This window comes from Arachis duranensis, chromosome 3 (genome assembly GCF_000817695.3).
Source record: "Arachis duranensis cultivar V14167 chromosome 3, aradu.V14167.gnm2.J7QH, whole genome shotgun sequence".
NCBI lineage: Eukaryota > Viridiplantae > Streptophyta > Magnoliopsida > Fabales > Fabaceae > Arachis > Arachis duranensis.
This window is the reverse complement of record NC_029774.3, coordinates 15,342,846-15,361,490: the sequence shown is the minus strand read 5'-3', so window position 1 is coordinate 15,361,490 and position 18,645 is coordinate 15,342,846. Positions and strand designations below refer to the sequence as shown.

At 33.5% G+C, this 18,645-nt stretch overlaps 1 protein-coding gene across 1 annotated transcript in view; it reads left to right on the top strand.

Annotated features, from left to right (window-relative positions):
• The first annotated feature begins 4,945 nt into the window (after nt 1–4,945).
• LOC107477539 (pyruvate kinase 1, cytosolic) overlaps nt 4,946–18,645 on the top strand; it is a 30,956-nt gene continuing 17,256 nt past the window's right edge. Inside the window, exons 1-5 of the mRNA XM_016097578.3 lie at nt 4,946–5,181; nt 5,783–5,879; nt 6,357–6,454; nt 7,307–7,462; nt 11,603–11,680. Coding sequence (XP_015953064.1) covers nt 5,113–5,181; nt 5,783–5,879; nt 6,357–6,454; nt 7,307–7,462; nt 11,603–11,680 — 498 coding nt within the window. The 5' untranslated portion in view covers nt 4,946–5,112. The remainder of the gene's footprint in view (nt 5,182–5,782; nt 5,880–6,356; nt 6,455–7,306; nt 7,463–11,602; nt 11,681–18,645) is intronic.

Genomic DNA, 18,645 nt, shown 5'->3' with positions numbered 1-18,645 from the left:
TTAGTCATTGAATTATCAATCGCAAGGTATAGAATAACAGTCAATTCTAAGCATTCTAACGCAAATTCACAAACATTTTGTGAATGAAAACTAGCTCATCAAATCTTTTACGTATTAGCTTTAATAATGGTTCATCATGACTATTCTTAACATCTCTATGCCTTCTCTTTAATTCTTACTTCAATACTCCAGTATATATTTTGTTTTTACTTTATCTACTTGCTCAAAATTTAGTACACACAAAGAAGAATGGCATAATATACATATTGATTCAAATAATAAACATTAATATCTTATTTCACCTAATAACGCATCATATGTGACTTTAAAACTATTAAACTTGGAGTTTGCAATATGTTCTAATACCTTGTATACTTTAATGCCTAAAAGATGTTGCTTTAATCTTGCAATACAATTTACCTTCTTTTTTTTTTTAATTGTGTTTGCATTTCTTTGAATTTTGTTTAATGACTAAAAAATGTTGCTTTAATCTTACAATATAATTTATCTTTTTTTTTAAATTGTGCTTGCATTTTTTTGAATTTTGTTTAATGACAAAAAAATGTTGCTTTAATCTTGCAATACAATTTATCTTTTTTTTTTTTAAATTGTGCTTGCACTTCTTTAAACTTTGTATAAATATAAGCATGTCAAAATTGATATTCAATTGGTAATTTTGTTGCACAAGGTATATCACTATTAAAATCTATAACATCAACATTCTTTTATTTTTGTTCTTTACTGTCAAGACAATTATCATATTACTTCATAAACTGAATCAATGAGCTCTTCCGCATAATAAGCTTATTAAAAAAAAGCATACATCCTTTCAATACTTTGTGTACTTCTCATTTTAACCAAAAAGTGATGATTAAAATATTATGAAACTCATAGATCACTATCTATATGGAGTTTTATAAAAAAGAATAAAAAGGTAAGCGAATAAACTAAAGCATGAAAATATATAAGCATGGTAAAGAAATAACGTCTTCGAACACAGAAATGTAGTGACTCAGTACAAAAACATTACATGTCAACTACTTTTTTCTACCTACATCATACTTAATAAGAAAATCACTTCGATTGCTTTCAGATGACTTTTTAAAAAGAAGTTCAAACAATATGATTCGTTTCTTGTTGAATTTTAACATATCTTTTACAACTACTTAATTTATGTGGAACCTTCTTCAAAATGTGCCAAATACACCACCTATGAATTGTAGTTGACATGCAAACCTCAATAGTATTTGGCATCATGCGCATTGATCAGTAATGATGTCTTTTATAACTTTTTTTACCCATACAACGAAGCCAACGTTCAAATAACCACTTGAATGACTCATTGTCAGTGACGGATCCAGAAAATTTTAGAAGTGGAGGCAAAAATATATATACTAAAATAATTTTTGTTGAACATTATTAATTATATAAAAAAATAAAAATTAGAAAGAATTAGTGAACACTTTCATTCTTAAAATACTAATTCATTATATATAATTTATAAAAAAATATTTTTTATTTCTAAAATTTGAACTTAAAACATTTTAATTAAATTATAGATAATTTGTTATCTTAACTAATTTTTTTATACACATTTAATAATAAAACACTGAATCAATTGGTACATTAGCGCTTAACGATACACTAGTATTTATAATTTGAAATTAGAAGTATATATAAATACTAAAAAAATTAATTCTGTATATGAAAAGTATTTTATATAAAATAATAGAAACTTAATTTATATTTTCAAATAAAAAATCTATTTTAAATTATTAAATTAATCAATTCATTTTAAAATTTTATATGCAACATAGTTACATATAATAGAACAAAGTAAAAAAAAAGTAATAAGGATGAATAAATTGAGAATAAAATAAAATATATAAAGTCATGAAGAGAATAAAACATTAGATTAATACCTAAATTATAATTGTTTGAATTAAAATTTTCAATTGGAAATATCAAAAAGAGAAACAATAAAATTGAAAAATACATACATAGAGTTATGGAGAGTTATATAAAAAACATAGAGAATTTGAAATTCACCTTTTTATGAAGAGAGGATGACTATTAGACAAGAAATAGAAAAAAAAGTTGAAAATATAAAAATAAGAAGAGGGTTTAATGGAATAAAAGAGTGACGATTCAAGAACTAAATTTGATCAGGTTAAATAATAGTTAAAATGATAGAAAAATAAAAAAGTAAATTTACAACTTTGGCAAATTTAATTTAATTTATTTATAATTGGGTCATTTAAAATTTGAAGTGGGATCACATTATATAAAACTGTTTTTTTTTTTTTAAATTGAAAACAGTGGGACAAGTACTCCCTCACTATTGTGCCTGCCTGCTGATTGTCCTCATTCTTCATTAAGGCATATCCAAAAAATACAGAATGGCCATGGTCACACCAACAAAAAATGCAAAAGCCAAATCATACTAGAAAATTTAAAAATAAGAATATATTTCAATTCGGCACAAAATTACGCACATAACACAAGAATTCAGATACTCAATACAGAAATTATGCATAATATCAAATACCAATTTATCTTGTAAGTGATATCAAAAGTCACCACATCACCAAAATACTCAAATATAGCTTTACTTTTTGCATCATCCTAAAATATATTTTTAATTAACTTATCAACATTAAGTTTAAGCTCATAAAAAAATTTTGATTTCGATCTTCCATTCTTAAAAAATATTTTTTCAATTTTTTTGCATCATCTACTTTAGAAATATTACGAATCTCCTTACTAATATGATTTCTAATTTTTTTTTATTAAATTTAATTCACGATGATCACTAATTGCTACAACAAGTGTTTGATATGTTTTACTTGGTTTAATACTAGTTTTATCATTATTTTCAATTGTCCAATAAACATGTAAGCTAAACTCTCTGTGTTTAAGCATTTTAGCTTGATCGAGACAATATGGATGTGAATGAGTAACCTAATGCTAGTAATCTTCAATATATGCACATAAATTTTTGTAGGATACTATGTAACAAATGTCGGATTCGTCTTCACAACTAGAGGTATACCAGATTTTCTATTTCTTTCTCTATTTGAGTTTCTTATTTTAGTAGAAAAACTTGTAAATTTAATATAATTTTTATAGAATTTTTCAACCCTTTCAAAAGTGTTAAAATTTATTCCAATTTTTAATACATATTGGTCATTAATATCATACAAAAATTAATCCTAAAATAATTACCGTAAAAATCACATAAAAAATAAGTTTTGGATCATCACAACACAAAAATATTTAAGTATCGTATCGAAATTCACATATATAAAAAAATATTAAAACGGCTTAATCATAAGATAACTCAAGTAATAAGAACTAACATCATTATAAATAACTATAATTAAGAACAAAAGAACAAAAATATACAAAAATAACAGATAAATATAAAACATAGAACAAGAACAGAAGTTAATATATCGATAACTCATATTAATTTATCAGAATTATTAAAGAAGATATTTGACTATTTGTACCTCTTCTATTACATTTAATGAAAAAGAAACAATTAATTTATACTATTTTAGTTTATCTAAATGATTATCTATTATAATTAAAAATTTGTGTAATGAAAATTCAGATTCAATTTTATAAATATAACATTGTAAATTAAAAGACTTTAAAATAAGATAGAATAAGCATAACATTTTGAACGAAATACATAAAAAAGTGTAGAAAAATTGCAGCAAAAAATAAAAAGAAAAAGGGAAAAATGATGAGTCTTTGAAAGAGATGTTATTCATTAAGGCCATGTTTGTTTGAAGGAAAAATGAAGGAAAAAAAAGGAAGTAAAAAAAATAAAAAAAATAATTATTTTTTATTGTTTGATTGAGAAGAAAAATGAGAGAGGAAGGAAAAGGGATGGAAAAATATTGGTAGACTCACTAATTTCTTTTCTCTCTAAAAAAAAATGGAGAGAAAATTAATTCTCTCTCTACTTCTAATATTACCCATTTATTTTTTTCAATATATTTTATAATATAAAGGTAAAATTGTCTTTTTATAACATTTCTTTCCTTCTTATTTTCTTTCCATCCAAACACATTTAAAGAAAATAAAAATTTTCTCAATTTCTTTTCTTTCCTTTCTTTCCTTTATATTTTCTTTCTCTCTATTTCTTTCCTTCCAACCAAACATAATATAAGGGAGAAAGAAAATGGACGTAATAAAAGGCATATACTTTAGGGTGCACATGGCCCAGTCAGGGTTTGAAGATCTGACTCAGTTCCGAATATTTTAGGGACTAATTTGGTGTGATTTCACCGAATTTAGGACTGAATAGGGATCTTAAAAATAGACCCGGTCATAATTTCGGATCGGATCTGAGTTAAGACGAACACAATTTTACCCAACCCATATGCACCCTAGTAAGAGAACTAAAAAATATATACATGTTTTAAATTAATTTTAATATTATGTTATATTAATTATAAACTTATTATTTTATTTTTAATCACACTTGTTGAATTAGAAAATAGATAAAAAAGTATCAAATTAGAATTTATAAACAAATTCAAATTTAAATATGGATATCAACTTTTTTGATAATAAATTTTTTTTATAAATAAATGCATAATAAATAAGTTTTTTTTTATAAATTATTGTTAAAGCTCTAAAGACCTGATTTTCACTAAGTTTGAACCAAGTATAATGGTGACTTGAAAATATTTAGGTTTTATTGAATTTAGAACCGAATTAGAATTTAAAAAGTAGACCCACTATATATTTAGAGCCAAATCTCAATAAAGACAAAATTGATTTCACTCGACTCATGAAAATCTTAGTATGTTTAATTATTTAGGTAGTGAGATTGAAAAGAAATTATTTAATTTATTTCGGAAAAAAGTTTCTACTGTCAATCATTTGGTGCTGTGAAATTACAATATTAGCCACACCAATCTTTTGATTCGTGGTCTCCTTCTTTTCCTCTCTCCCCCTTGTGTAATGTGTATTGCACTATTGCTTGCTGCTCTGTCTACTCTGAGCTACAGGCCTGCAGCATCGTTTTCGGGATATTGACCATCAGCGAACTTGCTCTGACCAACAACACTTTGGTGTCAGTTTGGCTTCACTAAAATGCAGTCCAGCCCCTTGCTCCTCGAAGAACCCATCAGGATGGCTTCCATCCTCGAGCCATCAAAGCCTGTTAGTCTCTCTCTCTCTCTCTCTCCCCGCCTTGTTTCATTTTGTTCCTTTTTCGGATTTCTTCAGTAATGCTTGTTGATTCGCTTGTTCCGTTGTCCCTGGAGTAAAAGCAATCGTTGTATTGGGGTTAATTTCTTTGATTTCAATTACTGTTTGCTTTTCTTTTTGGTTTTTCCGAAACCATTAAGTATCCTTGGAGTCAAATCTATTTGAGCATTTCATATCTCATACAGGGCATGGCTCTCCCAGTACCCATTTTTTTCATAGCTAGGATTCGAACCTGCGATCACTAGTTTAGGAGAAGGTGTACCGGTCACTCTCACTGATCATGTGTCGGTTTGCAGTTTTGCACTTAATGGTCCTAGTTCTTCAAGTATTTTGAGTAAAATTGTATAGAATCGTACCGATAACAACTAATTTTCTATTTTTGATTTGACTGTAGCGTGTAGGTTTAAGTTGAATTAGGAGAGGGTGGGAGATTTGATTTATTTCTGCAGTTTTCTTTCCTTTTCTACGAGAAGTTTGTCCTTGTTCTTTTGGAGATTTTGAGTGTTTTTGTCAATCATGACGATGATTGATGTTGTTGAGATGCAATCTGCAGTGCTTTTTCCCAGCGATGACAAAGATTGTTGGCACACTGGGTCCAAAGTCGCGATCAGTCGATGTGATTTCGCAATGCCTTGAAGCTGGAATGTCTGGTATTTCAACTTTGCTGTCTGTCATCTTTGTTTAACAACTGATTTTAGTTTTTTTTTTTCTTTTGTATCAATGACCCTTTTTATTTATTATTTTTCTGAAAGAACTACATGATTGGGTAGTATTTGGTTAGTTTGGGTTTTTGGGTTCCTATGCTGTCATATAAGAAAATTGTCAGTCAAATAGGCGTAGTTGGTTAACTAAGAGTTTGAATGCCTAGTAGTTTTTAAAAATTCATAACTATATAATTATAATTATATAATTATGGTCAATGAGATGGAAAAGCCAATAACTAGATTTTCTTTTATTTTGATAAAAGAAATACCGGTGACCTATTGTTTTCTAGTGTCATATTCTTTTTCTCTTTTGGGGAAAAAACCAAGGCTCGAGGGAATTGAAATATTTATATTATTAATGTCTAAAATTAGCTCAGATTATTCATTGGTCATCTTATTGTTTTTTATCTTACCTTTTGCTAGTGGCAAGGTTTGATTTCTCATGGGGTGATCCAGAATACCATCAAGAGACATTGGAAAATTTAAAGGCTGCTATCAAAAGTACCAAAAAACTCTGCGCGGTAAACATTTGCCACCCACACACATACACATATATACTCAGGCCAATCTATGTGCTGTTTTTACTACTACATGATCAAACATATGAGATTAATTGGTCTCTCCTTTGAATGAGTGCTCTTGTTTTACATGTCTATCTTTGATATTTTTATTTTTATAATATATTGTTCCAGAAGTTCAGTCTAATATTTCACTGTCTCTGTTTATTCCCTTGTTCCTTGAAAGTTGGTCATACAATCTGCACTATAATAGGTTTTGATCTTCACCATTCCAAGCAGGGGCGAGCTAGGTGAAATATTAGGGAGGGGACTAAAATAAAATTTTTAGAGGGCTAAACTAAACTTTGTATATAATTTATAAGGGAAAAAAAATTAAAAAATGGGATTTTAACATCCTAGTGTAGGAAATGGGATGCTAGAATTCATTTGGCTCAAGTTCAAGTGCGACTATATATTAATTTTCTGAATTTACATAACATTGACCCTCTTTGAATCTAACCATCCTAACAAATTCAGCAGTATTTAAACATCAAAATAAGACTATATGAGGACCAAAAGAATTTAAATCCAATCTCAGCAATCCCAAAAGGTAAAAAGTACTGTGACAATTACGTAGAACCTTTTACTTATATTTACTGATATAAGAAGCTAAATAATACTGAATGAATAATGAATTAATTCTTGAGGCTCGAGCTTATGTTTCTTGATACCAAGGCTTCTGTTATTGCATATCATCAAAATTTACTGTGATTTTCATTTGATAAATTTTATCCTTAGATATACTTTCGATATGTGAAAATACTGTATAAAGTTCATTTAACCTAGAAATATGTACTCATTTTTATCCAATTTCAGGTTATGCTAGACACTGTGGGTCCAGAACTACAAGTTGTCAACAAAACTGAGCACCCAGTTTCCCTTCAAGCTGATACATTGGTTGTCTTAACGCCGGATCAAGACAAAGAAGCTACTTCAAATCTTTTACCAGTAAATTTTAATGGGCTATCAAAGGTTGGTGTACCTTTTCCATGTAACTCGTTTGTTGGGGTCTGTAATATATTTGTGTTGAATATTTTATGGTGTTTGTGTGCTTGGTTCCTAATCCCTGCCTCACCTCACTTTCCTGCCGCATCATTCCCATCTGAATCCTCACCACATACCCATTAGTAATATCCGCCTTGAGGTTTCTATCACTCCCAGATCCCAAATTTTCTGAAGGCCCATGCATTTGATGTAAAGTACCTAACAAGGCTGGTTGTTCAAATTATGAATAATTGACCCTGCCTATTTACTTGATAGGATAGGTGAGTTCCATTCCTCCACTCTTTGTGCTGATGGCACAAGATCCTCTCTGTCTTCAATGATATAAACGAACTTTTACCTTCACCTTGTCACACAACTCAAATTTCACTTTCAGTATCCTTTGTTAGGTGTTGTTTCTAACTTGGTGTTATAATCTGATGTTTCTTGAAAGAATTGAATATAATAAAATTTGAAAAAGTGTCATTTTGTTTAAAGTCCTTTGGAAGGATGCTTTGATTTATTAGTTCAAACATTCAACTAATATACTACAACAACAACAACAAAGCCTTGTTCCACTAGGTGGGGTCGGCTACATGAATCAAACGATGCCATTGTATTCTATCATGTATTATGTCTACAAAGAGAACGTTTACATGTAGATCTCGCTTGACCACTTCATAGATAGTTTTCTTAGGTCTTCCTCTGTCTTTCGCCCTTTGTTCATCTTCCATGTCATCTATCCTCCTGACTAGGTGTTCTATTGGTCTTCTTCTCACATATCCAAATCACCTGAGACGCAATTCAACCATCTTTTCCACAATGGGTGCTACTTCAACTCTCTTTCTTATATTTTTATTCCTTGTTTTATCTAATCGCGTATGACCATTCATCCATCTCAACATCTTCATATTTGCCACACTCAGCTTATGTTCGTGTTCTTCTTTGGCCGTCTAATACTCCATACCATAAAGCATAGCTGGTCTTATAGTGGTGCGATAGAATTTACCTTTAAGTTTTAAAGGTACTTTTTTGTCGCATATAAAACCAGATGTACTCCGCCATTTTGACCAACTTGCTTGGATCTTATGATTTACATCGTGTTTAATCTCTCCATTATCTTGTATGATGCATCCAAGATACTTAGAACTTTTAACATTTCGTAGGATGGTTTCTCCAATCTTCACCTCTATATTAGGGTTTTCCCTTCTCAGACTGAACTTACATTCCATATATTCCGTCTTGCTACGGCTTATGTGCAGACCATACACTTCTAGAGCTTCTCTCTATAAGTCAAACTTTTTATATAGGTTTTTCCTTGACTCTCCCATAAGGACGATATCATCGGAAAAAAAGCATGCACCATGACATAGGCTCCTGGATGTGCTCTGTGAGTACTTCCAAGACTAATGTGAAAAGGTATGGACTTAAGGATGATCCATGGTGTAATCCTATACCAATAGAAAATTCTTGTCACACCACCTTGAGTTTTCACACTAGTTGTGGTCCTATCGTACATGTCTTTAATTGCACGAATATATGCGATCCTTACTCTCCTCTTCTCTAAAACCTTCCATAAGACCTTCCTTGGCACCCGATCATACGCTTTTTCCAAATCAATAAACACCATATGTAGATCTCTTTTATTACTACAATACCTCTTCATCATCTTTCTTAATAGGTATATCGCTTCAGTGGTAGATCTGTCTGACATAAATTCAAATTAGTTATCTGTTACTTGTATCTCTTTTCTCAACCTCCGTTCTATCACTCTTTCTTATAACTTCATGATATGACTCATGAGCTTGATTCTTTTATAGTTTTTGCAACTTTGTATATCCCCTTTATTCTTGTAGATAAGTACTAAGGTGCTCTTTCTCCACTCATCAGGTATCTTCTTTAACCTTAAAATCTCATTAAAAAGTTTAGTTAACCAGTTGATGCCTTTTTCTCTAAGACCCTTCCAAACTTCAATCTGGATATCATCAGGTTCTACTGTACTGCTATTTTTCATCTGCTTCAGAGCATCTTTTACCTCGAAGTCTTGAATCCTTAGATAGTAGTTAAAGTTTGGAGGATCTTCTTCCCTTGTGCATAACTGACCAAGGCTCGGAAAAGTCTTCTGTCTCTCATTAAATAACTCGTAGAAGTAGCTCTTCCATCTTTCATTAATCTTCTCCTCTTGAGCCAACACCTCTCCATCTTTATCCTTTATGCACTTAACCTGATCCAAATCTCTCGTGCTTCTTTCACGGCTCTTTGCGATTTTATATATATCTTTTTCTCCTTCTTTCGTGTTCAAAAACTGGTAGAGACCCTCATATGCTCTTGTTCTTGCTTCACTTACAGTCACTTTTATCTTTCTTAGTCGCCTTATATTTTTCCCAATTATCTGCGTTGCGGCATAAAGACCACTCTTTAAAGCACTCCTTTTTTATTTTTATCTTTTCTTGTACACTCGCATTCCACCACCAGGATTCCTTATCTCTTGGTCCTGTTCCTTTAGATTTACCAAAATTTTCTTTTGCTGTTCTTCTAATAATTTCTGTCATCTCCCTCCACATCTCTTCCGCGTTTCCATTCCCATCCCACTTTGTTTCTTCTCTTACTCGTCTTAGAAAGCTTCTTTGTTCCTCACCTTTCATCCGCCACCACCTCATCCTTGGGTTCTTCGTATGATGTCTTTTCCTCAACTTTTGCTCAACGCGAAAATCCATGACAAGCACCCTATATTGTGTTGTCAAACTCTCTCCCGGGATAATTTTACAATTAATGCAAAATTCCGGTCGACTCTCCTCAACAAGAAGTCGATTTGAGAGCATGTCTTGCCACTCTTATAGGTTATAAGATGTTCGTCTCTTTTTTTAAAACATGTATTTGCGATGAAAAGATCAAAGGTCGAAGAAAAGTCTAAAATAGTTTTACCCTCGGCATTGATCACCCCGAAACCATGGCCTCCGTGAATATTTTTATACCAGTCACTTTTCTCCCAACATGGCCATTTAAATCTTCTCCTAAAAAAATCTTATCTCCCGAAGGTATGTCTTGAACCAAACTCTCTAGATCCTCTCAAAACCTTATCTTGTATTGTTCGTCCGAACCCACTTGCGGTGCATAGGCGCTAATCACATGGAAAACACCTCCCTCCACCACAAGTTTGATAGAGATGATTCGATCTTCTACCCTCTTGACATCCACTACGTCTTTCTTTCACTGCTTATCCACAATAATTCCAACCCCATTCCTATTCTTCACCTTTCCTGTATACCAAAATTTGAAACCAGAAGTATCTAACTCTCTAGCCTTCGCACCAACCCATTTTGTTTTTTGTAGGCACATAATGTTAATCTTCCTCATTGTCATGATGTCCACCACCTCCATGGACTTTCCTGTTAGGGTGCCTATGTTCCATGTCCCAAATCTCAACTTTCTGTCGCTCCGACCTTTACCTTTTACTTTGTGAACTAGCTTATGTACCCTCGTCCGTTCACGAAATCGCGAGAACGCTTGCTCATTTAACACTACATTCAAGCACCGATGCAGCGACTCTTACTCATTTGACACTGTACTCGAGCCATACAGCGCGTTGCTTCTGGGCAACGACCTAGCTTTAGCACAATAATGTCTTTGATTCATGTCATGGGAATTCGACTATATTTTTATGTTGGTTGTCGAAAACCTAACACAACCCTTCTTTTTTATCCGGGCTTGGAACCGGCTATGTACCGCAAGTGTAACATAGGCGGAGTTATTCAACTGATGTACATCTTTATAAAATCTTAAGATTCAATATTTCCCATGCGTACTAGTTTGAGGATTAGAAATAGTAGTAGAAGTCATAAGATTAGATGAATAATGTATCCCTAGTTAATAATAACATCCACATTGGCAGTAACATTCAAATTAAATTTATTTATATAGTTTCTTTATTTATGTTTGAATGTATATAAATACTACTTCTCTGAAGTTCTAGTACTCAAGCAATTTAGGAAACATTTCTACTCCATATTCTTTAAAACCTCTCCTTTCTCTTTTGTGTGGTTTTGCAAATTTTGTTTTCTTATTTCTCATTTTATATTGATTTATGTGTTTATGATGCTTGTCTTGACTATTGTCTCCATAATTTTGTAGGCTGTGAAGAAGGGTGATACTATTTTTATTGGTCAATACCTGTTTACAGGAAGTGAAACGACTTCTGTGTGGCTAGAGGTAATGTTGCCTTTCATGGATAAAGTTTAATATTCGATGCTCATGCAAATAGGTATGCTTATTGTTTTTAAAATGTTGGCATTTCTGATAGGAAAAGATGAAATAATAAGGAAGAAGGTGTAAGGTTCTAGGATTTGGATAGAGAAAGCGTAGAGAAGCGGTAGTATGAATAGTTAGAATAACAAGAATAGAAATAATGTGAGAAATCACTGAAAAGGGAGTATCAATGTGATAGTCCCAACCCATTGAATGAGTATATGATTGTAATAGAAATGACGTTTGGCATTCAAGAGGCCAATTCTCTCCACAATTCTCTCTCTAGTCTTTTCCTACCTAAAACCAATGTTCCTCATTTCCTATTTATATCTCTCTTGTAACAAACTCCCTAAATTTGTAACTAACTCCCTAAATTCACAAAGCCTTTCTTATTCCTCTTCTCCTATATGTATATTTAAAAGGAGTAACTTCTCTATGTTGCCCCTGAACTTCTTGGCTGTCGGGGTTTGTCACAGAAGGTCTGTAGAATTTTCTTTTTATGATTAACTGAATCATAGTTGAACGGTTTTCAGCTTATATAGAAGCTGAGAGTAGCTTGTGAGGGAAGCTACAATGTGGGTAGTATGGAAAATACATTGATAAGTTAGTTGCTGACCTATCCTAGCTGGCTGAGGCAGTTACATTGCCTCAGTTACACTCTAGATGAACTTAGAGTCACTACAGCTTCTCCTAACGTACTCTATTATGAAACAGAAAAACACATTGAAAGTGGAAAGTAAACTGGTTTTAAATAAGCATCAAATTGATGTGGGGTGTGTTATCTTAATATGAATTGATAATGAGTTCAATTATAAGAGTGGCATGACAAACTCTCAAATCGACTTCTTCTTGTTGAGGAGAGTCGACCGAAAATTTTACATTAACTGTAAAATTATCCCGGGAGAGTTTGACAACACAACATAGGGTGCGTGTCATTGATTTTCGCGTTGGGTAAAAGTTGAGAAAAATACATCATACGAAGAATCCAAGGACGAGGTGGTGGCGGATGAAAGGTGAGGAACAAAGAAGCTTCCTAAGACGGGTAGGAGAAAAGACAGTGGGATGAGAATGGCAGAAGTTGTTCGAAGAACAGCAAAAGAATGTTTTGGTGAATCTAAAGGAATAGGACTAAGAGACAAGGAGTCCTGGTAGTGGAATGCGAGTATATAAGAAAAGATAAAGATAAAAAGGGAATGCTTTAAAGAGTGGTCTTTATGCCGCAATACAGATAACTGGGAAAAATATAAGGCGGCTAAGAAAGAGACAAAATTGTTTGTAAGTGAAGCAAGAACAAGAGCATATGAGGGTCTCTATCAGTCTTTGGGTATGAAAGAAGGAGAAAAAGGTATATATAGAATCACAAAGAGCCGGGAAAGAAGAACGAAAGATTTGGATTAGGTTAAGTGCATAAAGGATAAGGATGGAGAGGTGTTGGCTCAAGAGGAGAAGATTAATGAAAGGTGGAATAGCTACTTCTACGAGTTATTTAATGAGGGACAGAAGACTGTTCCGAGCCTTGGTCGATTATGCACAAGGGAAGAAGATCAAAACTTTGACTACTATCGAAGGATTCGAGACTTCGAGGTAAAAGAGGTTCTAAAACAGATGAAAAATGGCAGGGCAGTAGGACCTGATAATATCCCGATTGAGGTTTGGAAGGGTCTTGGAGAAAAAGGTATCAACTAGTTAACCAAGTTTTTTAATGAGATTTTAAGGTCAAAGAAGATGCCTGATGAGTGGAGAAAGAGCACATTGGTACCTTTCTACAAGAATAAGGGGGATATACAAAGTTGCGAAAATTATAGAGGGATTAAGCTTATGAGTCATAATATGAAGTTATAGGAAAGGGTGATAGAACGGAGGTTGAGAAAAGAGACACAAGTAACAGAGAACCAATTTGGATTTATGCCAGGCAGATCTACCACTGAAGCGATATACCTATTAAGAAGGATGATGGAGAGGTATCGTAGTAATAAAAGGGATCTAAATATAGTGTTTATTGATTTGGAAAAAGCGTATGATAGGGTACCAAGGGAGGTCTTATGGAATGTTTTAGAAAAGAGGAGAGTAAGGATCGCATATATTTGGGCAATTAAAAACATGTATGATGGGGCCACAACTAGTGTGAAGACTCAAGGTGGTGTGACAGAGGAATTCCCTATTGGTATAGGATTGCACCATGGATCATCCTTAAGTCCATACCTTTTCACATTAGTCTTGGAAGTACTCACAGAGCACATTCAAGAGCTTGTGCCATGGTGCATGCTTTTTGCCGATGATATCGTCCTTATGGGAGAGTCAAGGGAAGACCTAAATAAGAAGTTGGAGTTATGGAGAGAAGCTTTAGAAGTGTATGGTCTGCGCATAAGCCGTAGCAAGACGGAATATATGGAATATAAGTTTAGTTTGAGAAGGGAAAACTCCCAATATAGAGGTGAAAATTAGAGAAAACATCCTACGAAAAGTTAAAAATTTTAAGTATCTTGGGTGCATCATACAGGATAATGGAGAGATGGAACAGGATGTAAATTATAGGATCCAAGCAGGTTGGTCAAAATGGCGGAGTGCATCTGGTTTTATATGCGACAAAAAAGTGTCTCTAAAACTTAAAAGTAAATTCTATCGCACCGCTATAAGACCGGCTATGCTGTATGGTACGGAGTGTTGGGCGGCTAAAGGAGAGCACGAACATAAGCTGAGTGAGGCAGAGATGAAGATGTTGAGATGGATGAGTGGTCATACGCGATTGGATAAAATAAGGAATGAAGATATAAGGGAGAGAGTTGGAGTAGCACCCATTGTGGAAAAGATGGTTGAATCGCGTCTCAGGTGGTTTGGACATGTGAGAAGAAGACCTATAGAACATTCAGTCAGGAGGGTGGATGAGATGGAAGATGGACAAAGGGAGAAAGGCAGAGGAAGACCTAAGAAGACCATCCATGAGGTGGTCAAACGAGATCTACATGTAAACGGTCTCTCTGTAGACATGATACATACAGAGCACAATGACGTCGTTTGATTCATGTAGCCAACCCCACTTAGTGGGACAAGGCTTTGTTGTTGTTGTTGTATATGTTATTTTATTATGTTATGTTAGTAGCATGTACCTGCGACTTTTTATTTATACTACTACTATTGATTAGTAATAATACTAATATTCTTACAAAGATTGTTAGATTGAAATCCGTTCGTTTGCCTTTGTTTATTGACTTATGCTTTAAGGCCTGACATGTTATTAGAGTTGACAAGATCAAATGGTCTTGAGTTCGATGTTTTTATTCTTCTAACTATAAACATTAAGTTATAGCAAAATGTTAGGTGGATCTATGCATTCTCATGCAACACAATGAACTCTTGCATGATGGACCATGTTAAATATAAAACAATTTATGTCCTTCTACTTAAGAGCATGGATTTGTGGGAGAATTGGTTCAGCCAAAGTCCAGAATTTTCTCATAGTACCTCAGGTTTAAGATTGGGTTTGTATCACTATATATATATATATAGTAAAGTATCTTTTTTTGTCCCCAACGTTCGGAGTAAGTCTCAAAGTTGTCCCTAATGTTTCAATCGTCCTATTTAAGTCCCTAACGTTTCAAAATTGACTCAATGTTGTCCTGTCGTTAGGAATCTGTTAACAGAATTGACGGCGGGACAAAATTGAGACGATTTTGCAACGTTAGAGACTTAAATAGGACGAAAATGTTAAGGACAAAAACGATACATAAAAATAAATTTTAATTTAATTTTATCTTTCAATAATATTAATTTTTTATTTTTTATTGTATATAGTATTCAATTATTTTTTAATTACATCTAAATAATACTTAATCACATTACTTTCATTTTACATAAATTTATTTTTTATAATTTTAAAGAATTTTGATACATTAGAGATAAAAGGTATAATTTATATTTTATTGTATATATATTAGAAATGTTCACTTTTTAGGAAAACAATCCTTATGTTTATTTATGTGAGATATGCAAAGATTAATCATGACGAATCATAAATAATCAAATTCTAATTCCTTGATAATTTAATTTCTCTTTAACTTAATTAACCGCTAATTGCTCAGTCAATTACTTAAGGAAAAGAGATGAAGCATAATTCTGATTTAATTTCAAATAAGATTAAAAAATAGTCGTAAGGTTGAATTATATGTCACATATTCAAGTTAGTCCTAACAATTGAAACTCACAAGGTGTTGCACACTCTTTGAACCTATTCCTAGTGTAATAAAAAAGTAGTGTGAAAGAGTTTTCAGCTAATTCAAATATTAATTTTTTCCAAAACAATATTTAGAATCCAAAACGGAGTTAGAATGTTTCCCAACAATTCTAAATCTTTAAGGATGAAGAACGAAAATTCAATCATGAATTAAATCAAAATAAAATAGAACGCTTAGATTAATAATCCATAAAAAGATGAACAGAACTCCTAACTTTAACCAAGGAGAATTGTGGCTCATGCTTAACTTCAAAACAAAACAAATATGAAAAAATGGCCAAGGGGCAAATCCCCTGGATGTTGGATGCCCTTTTCTAAGTTCCTTAAGGACTTTATATACTAAAACTTAAAACAAAACCTAATCCTTAAATTCCAACTAATTCAAAATCAAATCAAATGAAATCAAATCTTTCACATTAAATCTTCAGCTTTGTGTGCTCTGGTTCAAGGCTTCACTGGTCCAAAGTGTGGGCTTTGAATGTTGCAAAAATTTGCTTGTGGAGACTTGGGCCAAGTGGCGTGTGAAACGCCCTCCCTTGATGTGCAAAACGCCATCATTTTTCTTTCTTGGGAGTGCTCCTTGGTTGGCATGTGGAATGCCAATATGTGACGTGTAAAACGCCAATAAAAATTGGCGTGTGACACGCCCAAATGGGTCTTTGAAGTCTTTGAAGTGGCCTTCTGGACGCCGGGCTTTGGTGTGTGAAACGCCACAACAAAATTCAAGTCCTCGAGGGTGGTGTTTGGCGTGCGGCATGCCAACAAGTGGCGTTACACGCCCTTGTAATTTTTGCTCAAAAAAGGGCTTGAAGGCGTTTTGAATGTTACACGCCAATGTAACTTGGCGTGTAACACGCCACTCCCTTATGCTTTGTTCCTTGCAAAACGCCACTGCAGGCATGCTTTATTGATTTCTTTATTAGCGCCTAATGCATGCTTCACTTGAAGAACGCTAATAAACATGCATGCTTCTTTATTCATTCATTGATTTGCTTTATTTATGCATGCATTCCTATAATATATGCTTCATACTTCATTGGCCTCATTAGTTAATAATGAATGCCTTACTTGCTTCGGTTGGCGTGCTTTATTCATTTGCATCATTCAAATGGCTCCATTGATTAATTGCATGCTTCCTTGGCTTCATAGTAACGCATGCATGCATTGCTTCGTGCATTTTTAATTAACTTTCTTTCATGCATTCTTTAATTCACGCCACATGTATACTTTATTCATTAATTAACGCCATAGAGTGCTTCATTAGTGTACATCACCAACGCCGCTTGAGAAGGCTTCATGGGCCACGCTTTCTTCAAGGGCCATGCTTTTCCAAAGTGTATCCTAAGCTTCAAAGCGTGCTTGTTTTGTGCTTTTTTTTTTTTACTTCTTTTTCTATTATTTCCTACAAAATTCATCAAATATCAAAGCAATATCCAACTTAGCACCAAAACACTCTATAATTAGGCATTTATGCATTTATTTCTTGTATGAAAAAACATAGAAAAACACAGCATGATGCCCATGCATCATTCTTCCGGCAGCAGTGCAGCCCAGAGCAGAGAGGGAGAGATATAGAAGAGAGTTTTGGGACTCTTAGAGAGGAAGAAGCTGTTTTCTGAAAAAAGGAGGCTGAGGAAGGTGAGTTGTTGCATTTAGGGTTTCCTAAATTACCAAAATAATCCTCAAATTTAAAAAGAATTCCCAAAATACCTGCCATCTCCATCTTTTCTATTGTGGTCCGCCATGGCACCACCACAATTGCGGTTGCCATTTCGCCGCCGAGAAAAACTAGTTCCGTCGAGCATTGTATGGCGGCGGGCATGAATTCCACCACGCCATGACACTATGGCAGTGCCATAACCACAATTTTAAAACACCGAGTGGGGTGAGGTGCTAGGTCCCTTAATGATAAGAAAGTAACAGCGGAAACAAAAAAATGAAGAGAAAATAGCGAAAATAGAAGAGAAGAAAGGGTTTTCCTACTAGACCTTTAAGAAACCTGTTCTTAGCAACCTAGGTCACCGGAAGGGATTCCCTACTAGACCTCCAAGGAACTTGTCCTTGACAACCTAGATCAAAGGGGGAAATTGAAAGAGACTAACACACAGAATTACCTTAGGTTGGATCCTTTAATTTTCTTCATGCAACAAGCGAAGCAAATTACTCACGTTAATTGATCACACAATAAAAACGTGCTTAGAGCAACTGGAAAAAAAATTTATGGGTATCTCCGACAATGTGAAATTTCCATTCTACCCTTTTGCCTTAAAATGCCCCAATTGTCCTCTTGACATGTATCACTTAAGCAACTCCAGGGTTCAAATCCTGGGATGTAAAAGGAGCAACAATTTGGGAGGGTCGCTCAGTCTGCAGTGCCTGAATCCGGATAGTTGGCCCAAACGGCTGGATGCCTGGTGGGAGACCAAAAACATATATTGTTTTATTCCTTGTGATTTTGTGTACTTATTGCAGGTTATAACAGCTATTTTCAGTTATTATAATTTATAAGTTGCCTTAGCAGTTTGTTCTACAAAGAACAAAGGTGACTTAGATATTGCATGTAGATGAAAATTATTCGGATCCTCATTGTTTTCTCCTTGTTTGTTTCTCTTGCCTCCTCTTTTTTCACTTTTCCTTTTAAAGCTTTCTTACCATAGTATGTGCTGTCAGCATCAGATAGTTTCCATGCTTCCTATTT